This window comes from Camarhynchus parvulus, chromosome 25 (assembly GCF_901933205.1).
Source record: "Camarhynchus parvulus chromosome 25, STF_HiC, whole genome shotgun sequence".
Lineage (NCBI taxonomy): Eukaryota > Metazoa > Chordata > Aves > Passeriformes > Thraupidae > Camarhynchus > Camarhynchus parvulus.
This window is the reverse complement of record NC_044595.1, coordinates 906,886-924,725: the sequence shown is the minus strand read 5'-3', so window position 1 is coordinate 924,725 and position 17,840 is coordinate 906,886. Positions and strand designations below refer to the sequence as shown.

General features: G+C 61.9%; 2 protein-coding genes across 4 annotated transcripts in view; both read right to left on the bottom strand.

Annotated features, from left to right (window-relative positions):
* Nucleotides 1–2,349, bottom strand: part of INTS3 (integrator complex subunit 3) — a 35,090-nt gene extending 32,741 nt beyond the window's left edge. The window contains exons 1-2 of the mRNA XM_030965410.1: nt 2,015–2,349; nt 817–900 (exon numbers count right to left, since the gene is read on the bottom strand). Of these exons, the coding sequence (XP_030821270.1) occupies nt 817–900; nt 2,015–2,104 (174 nt within the window). The 5' untranslated portion in view covers nt 2,105–2,349. The remainder of the gene's footprint in view (nt 1–816; nt 901–2,014) is intronic.
* An 863-nt stretch (nt 2,350–3,212) lies between these two features.
* NPR1 (natriuretic peptide receptor 1) lies at nt 3,213–17,198 on the bottom strand. 3 transcript variants are annotated; one of them, XM_030965406.1, is made up of 21 exons: nt 16,481–17,198; nt 13,116–13,315; nt 12,346–12,459; nt 11,787–11,922; nt 11,458–11,549; nt 11,239–11,374; nt 11,078–11,162; nt 10,879–10,999; nt 10,233–10,307; nt 10,045–10,122; nt 9,826–9,930; nt 9,524–9,595; nt 8,868–9,030; nt 8,630–8,785; nt 7,288–7,456; nt 6,658–6,804; nt 6,384–6,576; nt 5,313–5,487; nt 4,426–4,524; nt 4,019–4,110; nt 3,213–3,370 (listed from the first exon to the last, which is right to left on the bottom strand). In XM_030965406.1, exons 1-21 carry the CDS (start codon nt 17,175–17,177, stop codon nt 3,305–3,307), a joined length of 3,171 nt encoding a protein of 1,056 aa, XP_030821266.1. In that variant the 5' UTR covers nt 17,178–17,198; the 3' UTR covers nt 3,213–3,304. The 3 variants fall into 3 exon arrangements, with proteins under 3 accessions (XP_030821266.1, XP_030821267.1, XP_030821268.1); XM_030965407.1 differs by lacking the exon at nt 4,426–4,524; XM_030965408.1 differs by lacking the exons at nt 3,213–3,370; nt 4,019–4,110; nt 4,426–4,524; nt 5,313–5,487 and having other exon boundaries at nt 6,089–6,576; nt 8,630–8,780.
* Nucleotides 17,199–17,840: the final 642 nt, after the last annotated feature.

Below are 17,840 nucleotides of genomic sequence, written 5' to 3'. Positions count from 1 at the left end.
CCATTATAAAATCCCCATTTTTCCCAGACAAATCCCCATTTTCCATTATAAAATCCCCATTTTTCCCAGATAAATCCCCATTTTCCATTATAAAATCCCCATTTTCCCCAGATAAATCCCCATTTTCCATTATAAAATCCCCATTTTTCCCAGACAAATCCCCATTTTCCATATAAAATCCCCATTTTTCCCAGATAAATCCCCATTTCCCATTATAAAAATTTTCCGAATTTCCCGATTTTCCCAGATAAATCCCCATTTTCCCCAGACAAATCCCCATTTTCCATTATAAAATCCCCATTTTTCCCAGAAAAATCCCCATTTTCCCTTAGACAAATCCCCCTTTTCCATTATAAAATCCCCATTTTTCCCAGATAAATCCCCATTTTTCCCAGATAAATCCCCATTTTTCCCAGATAAATCCCCATTTTCCATTATAAAATCCCCATTTTTCCCAGACAAATCCCCATTTTCCATTATAAAATCCCCATTTTCCCCAGAAAAATCCCCATTTTCCATAATCCCCATTTTTCCCAGATAAATCCCCATTTTCCATTATAAAATGCCCATTTTCCCCATTTTTCCGATAAATCCCCATTTTTCCATTATAAAATCCCCATTTTCCATTATAAAATCCCCATTTTTCCCAGACAAATCCCCATTTTCCCCAGACAAATCCCCATTTTCCATTATAAAATCCCCATTTTCCATTATAAAATCCCCATTTTTCCCAGATAAATCCCCATTTTTCCCAGATAAATCCCCAATTTTCCCCGATAAATCCCCAGTTTTCCCCGATAAAGATTCGGGCCTCACGTGGGCGTTGAGGGCGTCGTTGGCCTCACGCTCCGACAGGCCGCCCGTCAGCGAGGTGACGACGCCGACGCAGCGCTCCAGACGCTGGGGAACGGGGCAAAAAACGGGGAAAATGGGAAAAACCGGGGGGAAGGATGGAGAAAAATGAGAAAAAATGAGAAAAACCGGGAAAAACGGAGGAAAAATGGGGAAAAACGGAGGGAAAATGGGGAAAAACGGGGGATGGAGGAAAAATGGCGGGAAAATGAGAAAAATGGCGGGAATGGATAAAATGGAAGAAAAATGGGGAAAATGTGGGGAAAAATGGGGAAAAAATGGGGAAAATGTGGGGGAAAACGGGGAACAAATGGGGAAAAAGCGGGGGAATGGGGAAAATGGGGGGAAAATTGAGGAGAATGAGAAAAATGGGGGAAAACGGAGGAAAACATGGGGGAAATGGGGAAAAAATGGGGAAAATGGGAAAGAAATGGGGGAAAATAGGGAAATAAATGGGAAAGAAATGGAGGAAAAATAGGGAAAGAAATGGGAAAGAAATGGGGGAAAATGGGGAAAATATGGGAAAGAAATGGGGAAAGAAATGGGGGGAAAATGGGGGAAAAGTGGGAGAAAAGTGGGTGGGGAATAGAGGGAAAAAGGGGGAAAATTTGGAGGAAAAATGGGGGAAAATTGGGGAGAAATGGGGAGGGGAAATAGAGAAAAAGTGGGGGAAATCGGGAAGAAATCGGGAAGAAATCGGGAAGAAATGGGGAAAGAAATGGGGAAAGAAATGGGGAAGAAATGGAGAAAAATAGGGAAATAAATGGTGAAAATATGGGGGAAAATGGGAAACAAATGGGAGAAAATGGGGGGGAAATGGGGGGAAAATGGGGAAAAGTGGGAGAAAATTGAGGGCGGGATGGAGGGAAAAAGGGGGGAAAATTGGAGGAAAATGGAGAAAAATGGAGGAAAAATGGGGGGAAAACGGGGGGGAAACGCGAAAATTGGGGGGAAATGGGGGAAAAGTGGGGGGAAATGGGACGGGTGGGAATTTTGGGGAAATTTTGGGGATTTTGAGGAATTTTGGGGAAAGTTTGGACCAGGAGCATCCGCAGATCCCGGGAACCGATCCCGAGCCCCCAGCCCGGTCTCGGTACCCCCCGGTACCCCCGGTATTCCCGGTATATCCCCGGTACCCCCGGTATTCCCGGTGTCCCCTGACCTCCTCCAGCTCATCCTTGGAGTCCAGCAGCGAGCTCACCAGCAGCTTCCCGGCCGCCGCCGCCCCCGCCTTGCCCTTGGCGAGCTCCATGGCCCGGGACGGGCGGCGGGAGGCGGCGGCCGCGGACGGTCCCCGGTGAGGGGAACGGGAGCGGAGCGGCCCCGGGGGCACCGCGCGCTCCCGGTGCGCTCCCGGTGCGGTTCCGGTGTCGCCGTGCGGGGCTCGGAGCCGCTGAGGGGAGCCCGGGCCGGGCCGGTCCCGCTGGGGCCGGGCCCGGTGAGGCGGCGGCGGCCGGAAGTTACCGGAGAGCGACGGAGGAGCTCGGCCGGAAGCGGAAGCACCGCGCGGGAGGAAGCCCCGCCCCTCCCGCCTCCGCCGGCCAATGGGAGGGGAGGAACGGGCTGTGAGTGACAGCGAGCGGGGCGGGGATTGGGGGGCGGGGCATAGCGGCGATTTGGCCAATGGGGAGGAGGGGGCGGGACCGGTGCGGTGAGGAGGCTCCGCCCACCCGCGGGTGCGGGGAAACCGCGGGAAAACTCCGGGAGCACCGGGAACCGCGAAACCAACGGGAATACCCGGGAAACGCACCGGGAACCCACCGGGAACCCACCGGGAAACGCCAACGGGAGTACCCGGAAAACACCGGGAACCCACCGGGAACCCGAAACCAACGGGAATACCCGGGAAACGCACCGGGAACCCACCGGGAACCCCCGGGCGAAACCAACGGGAATACCCGGGAAACGCACCGGGAACCCACCGGGAACCAAACAGAAGAAAACCGGGAGCCCACCGGGAACCCCGAAACCGGGAATAGGAAAAGGAAAACCCTACCGAACCCCAACCACATACCACCGGGAACGCACCGGGAACCCAAACGCCGGGAACCCCGAAACAAACGGGAATACCGGGAACCACCGGACACCGGAACCCACCGGGAAAACACAACCCGAACACCAACGAAACGAAATCACCGGGATGAAACCCCCGGGAACCCCCCAAGAACCTCCCGAGAACCCCGGAACCCACCGGGAACCCCCCGGGAACTCCTCGGGAACCTCCGGGACCCCCCAGGACCCCCAAAACCTCCCGGGACCCCCCATCAGTCCCGAATCCCCGAGCCCCCCCCACGGAGACCCCCGGGTGCATCCACAGCAGCTTTATTGCAAAAATGCCCCCCCCGGGGACCCCCCCGGTGTTGGGGGGACCCCCCCGGTGCCCCCTGGGGGGGTGCAGGGCTCCGGGGGTGCCCCCAGCCCCCGTTCCGTGGTCCCGGTGCGGATTTTGGGGTCACCCCCGCGTGCTGCTGCCCCCGCGCTCCCCCAGCAGCCAGTAGGTCCTGAGCTTGCCCTTGCCCTGGGGGGGTTTGGGGGGAACCCCGAGTTTGGGAGGGTTTGGGGGGACCCCGGGGGTTGGGGTGAAGGGGGAGATTGGGGGAATCCCAGGGTTTTGGGGGAGGATTTGGGGATTTGGGTTTTGAGGTGCAGGGAGGGTTTGGGAGGACCCTGGAGTTTGGGGGTACCCTGGGGGTGGGGGGAGTTTGGGGGGATCCCCGAGTTTGGGGGGGTTTGGGGGACCCGGGGGTTGGAGGGGATTGGGGGGATGCAGAGGTTTGGGGGTTTGGAGGGGATTTTGGGGTATCACGGGTTTTGGGGTGCAGGGGGGTATTTGGGGGTATCCCAGAGTTTGGGGTGTGGGGGGGAGGTTGGGGGGACCCCAGGATTTGGGGGAGATAAGGGGGAATCCCAGAGTTTGGGGTGAGGGGGGATTGGGGGTGCCCCGGGGTTTGGTGGGGATTTGGGGTACCCTGGGATTTGGGGGTTTGGGGGGGGATTTGGGGTACCTGGGGTTTTGGGGTGCAGGGGGTTCCCCATTGGGGTGGCACTTGCGGGGGTTTGGGGCGGTTTGGGGTTGGGGCAGTTGTAGGGGGGTCTCAGGGCAGTTTTGGGGGTCTCAGGGCAGTTTTGGGGGATATTGGGGCAGTTTTTGGGGTTCAGTTCTCACCTTCATCTCCACGTCCCCCCTCAGCTCCAGCTCGAAGCCGCCGAACTCCTCCAGCACGGCCTTGGTGACCCCCGAGATGTGGATCTTCAGGGCTGGGGGGGGTGGCACCCCAAAGTGTCCCCAGGGTGTCCCCACAGTGTCCCCAGGTGTCCCCAAGGTTTCCCCACGGTGTCCCCAGGCTGTCCCCATGGTGTCCCCCCAGTGGCCCCACAGTGTTTCCAGGTGTCCCCAGGGTGACCCCAAGGTGTCCCAAAGATGTCCCCCAAAGGTGTCCCCAGGGTGTCCCCAGGGTGTCCCCAGGGATTCCCCGCATTTGCCAGGGTGTCCCCATGTCCTCAGGCTGTCCCCAGGTGTCCCCAAAGGTGTCCCCAGGTGTCCCCAGGTGTCCCCAGGTGCCCCCCGCTCACCCTCCCCGTTGGACTCCATGCGTGACGCGGTGTTCACGGTGTCCCCGAACAGGCAGTACCGCGGCATCTTCAGCCCCACCACGCCCGCGCACACGGGGCCTGGGGACACACGGCCGATGGCCCTTCCCATTTCCCTTTCCCATTTCCCATTCCATTCCCATTTTTCCATCCCGTTCCCACCGGTGTGGATGCCAATGCCCATTCTCCATTTCCCATTTCCCATTCCCAATCCCATTTTCCCCACCGGTGTGGATGCCGATGCCCATCCCCATTTCCCATTTCCCGTTCCCATTTCCCATTCCCATTCCCATTCCCGTTCCCGTTCCCGTTTCCCCACCAGTGTGGATGCCATTTCCCATTTCCTGTTCCCATTCCCCGTTCCCATTCCCATTCCCGTTTTCCCCACTGGTGTGGATGCCGACGCCCATCCCCATTCCCATTCCCCCATTTCCCGTTCCCATTCCCCCATTCCCATTCCTGTTTTCCCCACCGGTGTGGATGCCATTTCCCATTTCCCAGTCCCATTCCCATTCCCATTTTCCCCACCGGTGTGGATGCCGATGCCCATTCCCGTTCCCATTCCCATTCCCGTTTTCCCCGTTCCCGTTGTTCCCCACCGGTGTGGATGCCAATGCCCATTCCTGTTCCCATTCCCATTCCCATTCCCCGTTCCCCATTCCCGTTCCCGTTTTCCCCGTTTCCCGTTCCCATTCCCATTCCCATTCCGTTCCGTTCCATTTCCCCACCAGTGTGGATGCCATTTCCCATTTCCCATTCCCATTCCCGTTCCCATTCCCATTCCCGTTTTCCCCACCGGTGTGGATGCCGATGCCCATCCCCATTTCCCATTCCCATTCCCCGTTTTCCCCGTTCCCGTTGTTCCCCACCGGTGTGGATGCCGATGCGCAGCTCCAGCCGCTCCCGGGGCCGGTGCCGGATGCGGAAGGAGCGCACGGCGTCCAGCAGCGCCAGCGCCATCCGCGCCACCTCCCGCGCGTGCAGCTTCCCGTTGCGCACCGGCAGCCCCGACACCACCATGTACGCGTCGCCGATGGTCTCCACCTGCGGCGGGACGGCGCCGGGAATACCGGGAATTCCGCAGGGAACGGCGCCGGGAATTCCGCGGGGAATGGGAGGGAACAGTGCCAGGAATTCCGCGGGGAACGGAGGGAACGGCACCGGGAATTCCACAGGGAACAGGGAACGCCCAGGGATTCTCTGCGGGGGGAACGGCACCGGAATTCCGCGGGACAGGGGATGGGATACGGGCACCGGGAATTCCACGGGGAAGGGGAGGGAACGGCACTGGGAATTCCGCAGGGAACGCCCCGCGGGACAACAACGGGACTTGCGGGACAACAACAGGAATTCCAGGAATTCCACAGGGAACGGCCTGGGAAGGGAGTATTTGGATTCTGGAATACTAGAATTACATGAAACTGGAGCTCTGGAACTCCTGGCTTCTGGGATTTTGTGTTTCTGGGACTTTGTGATCCTGGAATTCCCTGATTGTGTCCCTACCTGTCCCTAAATGTCCCCACCTGTCCCTAAATGTCCCCAGGGCATCCCCAAGGTGTCTCCCTCACCTTGTAGACATCGAAGTTGTCGATGATGGCATTGAAGTCATTGAGCATGTCCAACACATCCCTACCTGTCCCTAAATGTCCCTAAGGTGTCCCAAGGTGTCCCCCAGGTGTCCCCCTCACCTTGTAGATGTCAAAGTTGTCGATGATAGCATCAAAGTCGGTGTAGAGGTCATTGAGCATGTCCAACACATCTCTTTGTGTCCCTACCTGTCCCTAAATGTCCCCAAGGTGCCCCCAGGTGTTCCCCTCACCTTGTAGACGCCGAAGTTGTCGATGATGGCGTTGAAGTCGTTGAGCATGTCCAACACATCCCTACCTGTCCCTAACTGTCCTCAAGGTGTCTCCAGGGTGTCCCCCAGGCGTCCCCCTCACCTTGTAGACGTCGAGGTTGTCGATGATGGCGTCGAAGCAGGTGTAGAGGTCGTTGAGCAGCGTCACCACCTGCATGGGGGTGCTCTGTGCCGAGAGCGCCGTGAAGCCCACAATGTCGCTGAAGTAGATGGTGACGCTGTCGAACGCCTCCGCCTGCACCGTCTCCCCCCTCTTGAGCTGCTCCGCCACCGAGCTGGGGGACAGCAGGGTGGGTCAGGGCGGGCACCACCCCCAGGTGCCCCCCAGGTGCCCCCCAGGGCCCTCCGGAGCTCACTGGGGCAGGATCTGGTAGAGCAGAGCCTCGGCCTTGCGCTTCTCCTCCAGGTAGGCCTGGGTGCGCTCCTCCACCAGCTCCTCCAGGTTGTTGGCGTACTGCTCCATGCGGGACAGCAGGTTGTCCAGGATGTTGGTGCTGCTCTCCCTGCGGGACGGGGTCACCTCACACACGGGGACCCTTTTTGGGGGTCACCTCCTGCCCACAGACCCTTTTTGGGGGTCACCTCCCACCTGGGGACCCTTTTCAGGGGTCACCTCCCACTCATGGACCCTCTTTGGGGGTCATGTCCCACCTGGGGACTCTTTTTGGAGGTCACCTCCCACCCACAGACCATTTTAGGAGGTCACGTCCCACCCACAGACCCTTTTTGGGGGTCACCTCCCACCCACAGACCCTTTTTGAGGGTCATCTCCCACCCATGGACCATTTTAGGAGGTCACCTCCCACCCACAGACCCTTTTTGAGGGTCATCTCCCACCCATGGACCCCTTTTGGAGCTCACCTCCCACCCCAAAATCCTCTCTGGAGGCCACCCCTCATCTGGGGACCCTTCCTTGGTGTCACCACCCACCCAGGGACCCTCTCTGGATGTCACCCCGGCCCGCGGGTGGGGGTCCACGGTGGCACCTGTTGAACTTGCGGAGCTGGACCTTGATCTGGTTGAAGTCGGGGCGCTCCAGGACGTCCTCGGCCCAGCAGTGCTGCATCAGCTGCCCCAGCTCCTCCTGGTGGCACCCGACGTTGGCCGAGGGCCGGAAGCTTGGCCGCTCGCCGCTCTTCACCCGCTCGATGATCTCTGCGGGGACGGGCACCCGTCACCCACCGGGGCTCACCAGAGGGTCCAGGAACCCAAACGGGGGTCCAGGAACCCATCTGTGGGCCCAAGAACCCATCAGAAGGTCCAAGAACTCATCCATGGGCCCAAAAACCCATTGGCCAGTCCAATAACTCATCAGAAGGTCCAAGAACTCATCCATGGGTCCAGGAACACATCTGAGGGTCCAAGAACCCATCCCTGGGTCCAAAAACCCATCTGTAGGCCCAAGAACCCATCTGAGGGTCCAAGAACTCATCCGTGGGTCCAGGAACCCATCTGAGGGTCCAGGAACCCATCCCTGGGTCCAAAAACCCATTGGCCAGTCCAGTAACTCATCAGAAGGTCCAAGAACCCATCAACAGGTGCAACCATCCATTGATGAGTCCAACAACCCATCCACGGGTCCAGGAAGTCATCAGAAAAGGTCCAAGAACCCATCCATGGGTTCAAAAATCCATCCGTGGGTTCAAAATCCCATCCGTGGGTCCAACAACCCATTGGCCAGTCCAGTAACTCAGCAGCAGGTCCAAGAACTCATCTGTGGGTCCAACCACCCACCAGCACATCCAAGAATGGATCAATGGATCACCCAAGAACCATCAGTGGTTCCAACCGCCCATGAACACATCCAAAAATGGATCATCCAAGAACCCATCAACAGTTCCAAGCACCCACCAATGCACCCAAGAATGGATCATCCAAAAACCCACCAGCACATCCAAGAATGGATCAATGGATCACCCAAGAGCCCATCAATGGTTCCAGCCCATCAATGGATCATCCAGGAACCCATCACAACACCCAAGAATGGATCAATGGATCACCCAAGAACCCATCAATGGTTCCGACCACCCATCAAAACATCCAAGAATGGATCAAAGGATGATCAAAGAATGGATCAACAGATCACCCAAGAACCCATCAACGCTTCCAACACATCCAAGAATGGATCAATGGATCCTCCAAGAACCCTTCAATGGTTCCAACCCATCAATGGATGATCTAAGAACCCATTTGGTAGGTTCCACCTACCAAAACATCCAAGAATGGATCAAGGGATCACCCAAGAACCCACCAACGCTTCCAACCACCCACGAGCACCTCCAGACCCCACCGTCCTCTGCGGCCACCCCCTCCCGCGTCCCCGCTGACCTTTGGGGCTGAGCTCCACGCCCTCCACGTAGAAGACGCCGCAGCGCAGCGCGATCTCCTGCAGGATGATGCCGAAGCTGTAGACGTCGCCCTTCTGCGTGCCCCGCGCCGGCGGCTCCTCCATGCGCAGCAGCTCCGGCGCCGTCCACAGCTTCTCTGCGGCACCGGGGACCCCGTCAGGGCAGCCCAGGGGACACCTTGGGGACACTTTTTGGGGGGGACGCTGCGGGGGCCTCACTGGCGAAGAGCGCGTGCGTGTCGCCGTCGCCGTCGGGCGCCGCGCGGAAGCTCTCCAGGCCGTAGTCGGTGATCTTGAGCACGAAGCGCGAGTCCACCACGCAGTTGGAGGACTTGAGGTTGCCATGGGACACGATGACCCCGTTGTGCAGGAACTGCATCCCCTAAGGGGGGCACGGGGACATCGGGCACGGCCGGAGCCCCACGGGGGATCGGGGAGAGATGTGGGGATTTCTGTGGGATATGGGATTTCTGTGGGATATGGGATTTCTGTGGGATGGGGGATGTCCATGGGATGGAGAATTCCTGTAGGGTGGGGGATCCCTGTGGGGTGCGGGAGAGATATGGGATTTCTATGGGATGGGGACCCCTTTGGGACGGGGGATTCCTGTGGGATAGGGGTTTCTGTGGGATGGGCGATTCCCATGGGGATGGGGGACCCCTGTAGGACGGAGGATTCCTATGGGATGGGGACTCTCTGTGGAATAGGGGGCTCCTCTGGGGTGGGGGATTCTATGGGATGGGGATGCCTGTGGGATGGGGATCCCTATGGGATGGGGACCCCTGTGCAATGAGGGATTTCTAAGGGATGGGGGATCCCTGTGGGATGGGGGATCCCTTGTGGGTTGGGGAACCCCCCGGTACCATCACCGGCACCTTGACGATGTCGTTGGTGAGGGAGTAGCGGAACATCCAGTCCAGGGTGATGCTCTCGTTCTCCAGGATGTCCTGGGGACACGGGGGGTGAGGGGCGGGACCGGGACGGGGCTCCGGGTGCCATCCCGGTTCTGGTCCCCCATGCATCCCCGCAGGCTCCCGGTGCCCTCCCGGTCCCATCCCGGTGCCCTCCCGGTGCGGTGCATCCCCACAGGCTCCCGGTGCCGGTTCCAGTGCATCCCCACAGGCTCCCGGTGCCCTCCCGGTCCCATCCCGGTGCCCTCCCGGTGCGGTGCCGGTACCTGCAGGCTGCCCCGCGGGCAGTACTCGGTCAGGATGCAGATGTTGGGCGGGTCGGTGCAGGCCCCGATGAACCGCGTCAGGTGCTCGTTCTGCACGTCCCGCATCTACCGGGGGCACCGGGGAGGGGTGGGCGGGGCGGTCCCGCCGTGTCCCCTCCCTCCGTGCCCGGTGCCATTCCCCGCTGTCACCGCCGGTGTCACCGCCCGGTTTTCACGTACGTGTTTCAGCTCGAACAGCACCTTGCGGGTCAGCTCGATGCGTTTGCGGTTCACGTGCTTCACGGCCACCAGGTTACCCTGCGGGGACAGCGGGGGCGGTGACACCGGGGCGGGGACACCGGGGCGGTGACACCGGGGCGGGGACACAGTGGGGAGGGGTCCCCGGTGCTGTCCTCCCCCGCCCTTACCTTGTAGTAGGCGGTCTTGGCGTACACCTGGAGCTGCCCCTCGGCCGTGAGCAGCGAGCCGTAGTTGGAGCCTCTCTGTGCCGGGGGTGGGCGGTGAGAACGGGAACCAGCCCCGAGCCTCCGGTGCCGAGAGCCCCGGAGGGGATGTGGGGGGCCCCGACCCCAAAATCCCTGGTCCCCGACCCCAAAATCCCCAGTCCTGGGGTTGTGGGGTGACCCCGGACCCCTAAATCCCCGGTCCCAGGGCAGTGGGGCTGTGAGGTGACCCTGGTCCCCGTTCTGCCCCTGGTCCCCCCGGTGCCCCCGCTCCTCCTGCTCCCCCCGGTTCCCATTCCCGTTCCCCACCAAGAATAGGGTCAGTTTGTTGCCCTGGTTCCCCCAGTCCCGGTCCCTGTTTCCCCATTCCCCACCAGGGACAGGGTCAGTTTGCTGCCCCGGTTCCCCCGTTCCCCATTCCCGTTCCCCACCAGGGACAGGGTCAGTTTGCTCCCCCCGGTCCCGGTCCCTGTTTCCCCATTCCCCACCAGGGACAGGGTCAGTTTGTTGCCCCGGTTCCCCCGTTCCCCATTCCCGTTCCCCACCAGGGACAGGGTCAGTTTGCTGCCCCGGTTCCCCCAGTCCCGGTCCCTGTTTCCCCGTTCCCCACCAGGGACAGGGTCAGTTTGCTGCCGGCGCTCCTCAGATGTTTCTCCAGGCTGCTCATCTGCAGATCCTCCCAGCGCACCCTCCACAGCTCTGCCGCCAGCTCCTTCTCCAGCTGCAGCTTCCTGCAGCGGGGGGGGCTCTGTGAGACCCCTCCCCACACCCCCAGCCCCCTCCCCACACCCCCAGCCCCCTGCCCAGACCTGCAGATGAAGAAGGAGGTGACGGTGATGGCCATGAGCATCAGGCTGACCACGAGCGACAGCACCTCCAGCGTGGACAGCGAGGCTGCGGGGACAGAGAGGGCGGTCAGGACCCCATTTGGGGGTCGGGCGGGGGTCTCAGGGCTCGGACCCCCCCTCACCTTTGCGGCACCGCGGGTCGGTGCCCTCGAAGCCGCAGGGAGGGACATCGGGCGGCACCGAGTTCCCCGGCCAGTGGAAATCCCTGCCCGGAACCATCTGGATCTCCTTGGTGGTGCCGTTGTAGGTGGCCACGATCTTTGGGGGGGGGAGGAATGGGTGGGGGGAAGCCCCCAGACCCCTCCCCAGGTCGGGACCCCCCCTCGGGTCCGGGGGCTCACCTGGAATTCGCCCAGCTCGGGGTCCATGTCCCACAGGGAGTAGTCGCTCTCGCGGTCGCCCTGCTCGTCGATCTTCAGGAAGCCGGTGACACCTGGGGAGGGGGCGTGAGGGGCTGGGGGGCTCAGAGGGGGGGTCTGAACCCCAAAATCTCACCTGGGAGTGGGGATGGGGTGGGACTGGGAGGTGACACCAGGCCGGGAGGGGGACGGGGTGGGGACAAGGACAGGATGGGGATGGGAGGGGACAAGGAGGGAACAAGGAGGGGACAAGGAGGGGACAAGGAGGGTCCGGGAGGGTCCGGGGCGGGTCAGGTCGGGCCGGGTCTCACCGTAGAAGGTTCGGTTCCACATCTGGCGGGTGATGGCCGAGGCGTCGCTGACGGAGCCGCCGCGCTCCAGGGTCTCGTTGAGCGCCTGGGCGTAGAGCAGCACCCCATCGTGGAAGGCGGCGGCGATGAAATTCATCTGGGAACACGGAATTAATTCGTCTGGGGACACCAAAGTCATCTGGGGACACCAAATTCGTCTGGGGACACCAAATTCATTCATCTGGGAACAGCTTGGGGGGACAGGGCACAGCCGGGGGTCCCTGTCCCCATCCCGTGTCCCCTGGCAGCTCCAGCTCGGTGTGGTGTCCTGGTGTCCCGGTGTCCCCTCTCAGTGTCCTGGTGTCCCCTCCTGGTGTCCCTGTGTCCCTTTGTCCCACTGTCTCCAGCTCCACCCTGTGCCCCCCCACAGCTGCTCCCGTGTCCTCCTTGTCCCCCGGTGTCCCTGGTGTCCCCTCCCGGTGTCCCCTCACCAGCCCGTCCTGCAGGGAGCTGTTGAAGCTCTCCCTGTCCCCCTGTCCCCCCGGTGTCCCCTCCGTGTCCCCGGTGTCCCGTGTCTCACCAGCCCGTCCTGCAGGGAGCTGTTGAAGCGCTCTCGGGCCTCGCGCTGCAGCCGCTGCAGGAACGGGCGGTACTCGGCGTTCTGCGGCTCCGCGTACGTGATGATGGTCACGGCCTGGGGGGACAGGGACGGGGCTCAGGGCTGGCCACACCTGGGCAGGCCGTGCCCACCCGAGGACATCTGTGCCCACCTGGACCTGTCCCCACCCACCTGCAGGTGCCGTGCCCACCTGGGGGTGTCCCCGTGCCCACCTGGGCTGTGCCCACCTTGCTGTGTCCCTGTGCCTGCGTGGGTGTTTCCCTGCTCACCTGGACCTGTCCCTGCCCGCCTGGGCAGGCAGTGCCCACCTGGATGTGTCTGTGCCCACCTGGGCATTTCCCTGCCCACCTGTCCGTGCCCCCGTGCCTACCTGGGGGTGTCTCCGTGCCTACCTGGCCATGTCTCCATGCCCACCTGAGGCCATCAGTGCCCACCTGGATGCACCCCCTGCCCACCTGGCTGTGTCCCCGTGCCCACCTGGGCGTTTCCCTGCCCACTTGTCTTTGTCCCCGTGCCTACCTGGGTGTCTCTTTGCCCACCTGGCCGTGCCCCCTGCCCACCCTTGCCCACCTGTCCATGTCCCTGCCCACCTGGGCATTTCCCCGAGTCCACATGACCGTGTCCTGTGCCCACCTGACCGTGTCCTGTGCCCACCCGGGCATTTCCCTGCCCATCTGTCCCTGCCCCCGTGCCCACCCCGCTCACCTGTCCCTGTCGGTGTCCCCGCTCACCTGGAAGGCGCGGCGGGCGCGGGCATCGTTGCTGTCCCCGCGGTGCCAGGGCCGCCGGGGCTCGGGGAAGCCGCGGCCCTGCAGGCTCGCCCCGAACGTGTCGATGTAGAAAAAGGCGAAATCGCCGCCCGTGAGCCCCGCGCGCTCCGCCTGCAGCAGCAGCGCCCGCAGCGTGTCCGGGGCGCAGCACACGTACACGACTGCGGAGAGGAGGGGACACGCGGGGGGATTGAGGGGGGACAGCGCCGGGACCCCCGCCCCACACCCCCGGGCTCCCGGGTTATTGGGGGACACGGCCCCGAGACCCCAGCCCCAATCCTGGGGGTCTCTGATCGCTGTGACGCGGTCCTTGGAGGGGGGACAGCCCCGAGATCCTCACCCCACATCCCAGGGTGACACAGCCCCGAGACCCCCAAAACCTCTGGGAGACCCCTGGAGACCCCAGCCCCAAATCCTGGGGGTCCCTGGTTATTGGGGGACACAGCTCCGAGACCCCCACAGACCCCATCCCCAATCCCGGGGGTCCCTGGTTGCTGTGTGACACAGCCCCGAGACCCCCAAAATGTCTGGGAGACCCCCAACACCCCTGTGACATTCCTGGAGCCCCCAGCCCCAAATCCTGAGGGTCCCAGGTTATTGTGTGACAGGAACCCAAGATCCCCAACACCCCTGGGACACCCCTGGAGACCCCAGCCCCAATCCCAGGGGTTATTTTGTGACACAGCCCCGAGACCCCGCAGACCCCAGCCCCACTCCCGGTGCCCCCCGGGCCGTTCCGTGCGGTTTCGGTGCCCCCGGCGGGGGGTCCCGACCCCGCTGCCGCCCCCTCCCCGTGCCCTGCCCGGCGCTGCCCCGGGCGCCAGCCCCGGTGCCGGTTTCCTGTTTTCCCGACTCCGTTTCCTCCTCCCCGCGGCCCTGATGGATTCCCGGCGACTCCGTGACCCCGGGGGCCCCTCCGGCCGTGCCCACCCCCGGGGACCCGAAATTCACCCCCGAGGCTGAGCCCCCACCGACCAGCCCCGGGCTCCCGGTGCTCCCGGTGCTCCCGGTGCTCCCGGGGCTGGTGACAACGCCCGGGGACTCGGGGGGGACACGGGGTGGGTGGGGAGGGGTCCGGGGGGTGCCGAGGGTCAGGGTGGGGCAGGGGCAGCGCGGGGGGGGGGAGATGAGGGTAGGGGGTGACGGCTGCGGGCAGGCGTGGACAGCCATGAACAACCATGAACAACCATGAACAACCATGAACAACCATAAACAACCATGAACAGCCACGGACAGGCATGAACAACCATGAACAACCATGAACAACCATGAAAAACCATAAACAACCATGAACAACCATAAACAACCATGAACAACCATAAACAACCATGAACAACCATGAACAACCGTAAACAACCGTAAACAACCATAAAAAAGCCAGAAAAAACCATGAACAGCCACGGACAGGCATGAACAACCATGAACAACCATGAACAACCGTAAACAACCGTAAACAACCAATAAAAAACATAAAAAACCATGAACAGCCACGGACAGGCATGAACAACCAGGAACAACCATGAACAACCATAAACAACTGTAAAAAACCATAAAAAACCATAAAAAACCATGAAAAACCATAAACAACCATGAAAAACCATAAACAACCATACAAAGACCATAAACAACCATGAACAGCCACGGACAGGCATGAACAACCAGGAACAACCATGAACAACAATGAACAGCCGTGTACAGCCATGAACAGCCATGAACAGCCATGGACAACCGTGAACAACTGTGAACAACGGTGTACAGCCATGAAAAGCCATGAACAACCACGGACAGGCATGAACAGCCATGTACAAGCATGAACAACCACGTGCTACCATGAACAACTGTGTACAGGCATCAACAACCATGGACAACCATGAACAGCCATGAACAAGCATGTACAGGCATGAACAGCCAGGAACAACCAGGAACAGGCATGAACAACCATGAACAACTGTGTACAGGCATGAACAGCCATGAACAACCGTGAACAACCACGAACAACCATAAACAACCACGAACAGCCATGAACAACTGTGTACAGGCATGAACAGGCATGAACAACCATAAACAACCACGGATAACCACGAACAGCCATGAACAACCACAAATAACCATGAACAGCCAGAAACAACCAGGAACAGGCATGAACAACCGTGAGCAACCACAAACAGGCATGAACAACCACGAACAGCCATGAACAACTGTGTACAGGCATAAACAGCCATGAACAACCATGAACAACCACGAATAACCATGAACAGCCACGAACAACCACAAACAGGCATGAACAGGCATGAACAGCCATGAACAACCACGAATAACCACAAACAGGCATGAACAGCTGTGTACAGGCATGAACAGGCATGAACAACCATAAACAACCACGAATAACCACGAACAGCCACGAACAGCCATGAACAGCCATGTACAGCCGTGCCCAGCCGTGCACACCCACGAAACGCCCGTGCAGAGCTCAGCACAGCCCTGTCTGCCCACGGAAAGCTCGGCACAGCCGTGAATAACCACGAGATCCCCCCGTGAAACCGGGCACAGCCGTGCGTGCCACCCGTGAACACCCACAAACACCCCTGACACCCCCCGTGAGGCCGGGCACAGCTGGGCACAGCTGGGCACAGCTGGAAACACCCCCGTACAGCTGTGTCAGCCCCCCGTGAACACCCACAACCCCCCCGTGAGGCCGGGCACAGCCGGGCACAGCCGGGCACAGCCGGGGCCGGCTCTGAACACCCCTGTAAAGTTGGGCACAGCCATGTATGGCCATGAACACCCCGCGCATAGCGTGCCAAGCCTGGCACAGCCACGGGCACCGGCGTGGGGCCGGGCAGCTCTGTGTGGGGCTGGGCACTGCCCAGTGGGGCTGGGCACTCCCATATGGGGCTGGGCAGTTCAGTGTGGGGCCGTGTACACCCCAGTGGGGCTGGGCACTCCCTTGTAGGGCTGTGTACTCCTCTATGGGGCTGAGCACTGCCCAATGGGGCTGGGCACTCCCGTATGGGGCCGGGCAGTTCTGTGTGGGGCTACGCACTCCCTTGTGGGGCTGTGTACTCCTATGTGGGGCTCCGTACTCCTCTATGGGGCTGGGCACTCCCTTGTAGGGCCGGGCAGTCCTATATGGGGCCGTTCACTCCTATATGGGGCTCTGTACTCCTCTATGGGGCCGGGCACACCCCAGTGGGGCCGGGCACACCCGTGTAGGGCTGTGCACTCCTATATAGGGCCGCGTACACCCCAGTGGGACCGGGCACACCCCAGCGGGGCCGCACACCGCCCCATCCCCGCCCGCCCCATCCCCGCTGCCCGGCACTCACTGCGCCCCTTCGCCTTGATCTCCTGGATGATGAAGGAGAAGTTGCCGCCGCCTCGGAACACCACGTCCATGACCGTGAGGTTGCGCAGGGTGGGCAGCTGCACGTACAGACCCTCGGCGGCGAAATAGTAGGGCCGGTCCCCCGCCGGCTCGTCCCAGTACACGAGCAGCGCCCGCCGCGTCCAGTTGAAGCGCCGGTGCAGCTGCACTCCCAGTTCGCCCAGTTTGCGGTGGCTGGGACCGGCGCGGGTGGTCAAACCGAACTCCTCGCTCTTGTCGTCGAAGCCGTGCGCCTCGGCCCCCGCCGTGACCAGCGGCAGCTGCCAGTGCCCGGTGAACCGAGCCACCGGAGCGGCCGAGTAGACGCAGCCCGGCCCTAGGAAGGCCGCGGGGCGATGGGCGAGCCACAGGTCCACGGCCACGAGCGGCGCGGCCATTTCGGAGCAGACCCCGTGGCGATCCTCGCTGTCGCCGAACACCCAGCGCAGGGCGAAGCCGGGCAGCAGATCCCGCCGGGAATTGACGGCGGCCGCGGCCAAGCTGACGGCGGGACCCACGCGCGGCCAAGCCCACGGGTAGGTGAGGTTGCGGCGGGGCAGAACCACGGCGAGGGTCAGCGGCACCGGGGCCGCCGCCGCCGCGGCCACCGGGAGCGGGGCCAGCAGCGGGGCCAGCAGCGGGGCCAGCACCGCCAGCATCGCCCACGGACCGAGAGTGGCGTCCGCGACCCCCCCGCGGCGGGGCTGAGCTCTGGCTCGCCCCCCCCACTGGTGACACAAAGGGCCGTTATCATTAACTCCTTCCTGCCCGCTCCTCCCCCCCCCCGCGGCATTCCAGGCGGGATGGGCGGCGGGTGGGGCCGCCCGGTGGGGGGTGGGGACGGTCCCACCCGTGGAATGTGTCGGGATCTGTCCCCCTCCGGTGTCACCGGTCGCCACCGCCCAGGTCACGCGTGGGGCGCTGAGACCCGAGGAACTCGTTAGGGTGCGGGGACATCGCGACCCACGCAGCCCACGCTGTCCCCACGCGGCTCCGCAGCCTTCGCGCGGCTGGGGGACCTTCTGGGGGACCCGGGGGGGCTCGGGCACCTCTGGCCCCGCAGCCTCCGTGGGAGGTTCTGCCCCGCGGAGCCCCACGGCAGCCCCACGGCAGTGGGGGGGTGACCCCGGAGGTGCCGCTCGGGGGTTGCGCGGCACTGGCAGCGCTCGGGGGACACACACAAGGGGACGCGCTTGGTTGCGGGAACGCGCGCAATGGTCTGGTCGCGGCGCACCCGCACTCCCGGGGATGCGGGTGGGGTGACGCCCGTGACACCGGTAACCCCATGCTGCTGCCGGCTCGCCAGCAGGCGGGACAAGTCT

What these genes read in the sequence shown, in the direction of transcription:
- NPR1 (XM_030965406.1), bottom strand. Translation starts at nt 17,177, where the DNA reads ATGCTGGCGGTGCTGGCCCCGCTGCTGGCCCCGCTGCTGGCCCCGCTC. An exon ending in GTGGAACCGAACCTTCTACG is followed by an intron (nt 11,550 to 11,786) that starts GTGAGACCCGGC and finishes CCCCCTCCCCAG; the next exon opens with GTGTCACCGGCTTCCTGAAG. An exon ending in CCGAGCTGGGCGAATTCCAG is followed by an intron (nt 11,375 to 11,457) that starts GTGAGCCCCCGG and finishes CCCCCCCCAAAG; the next exon opens with ATCGTGGCCACCTACAACGG.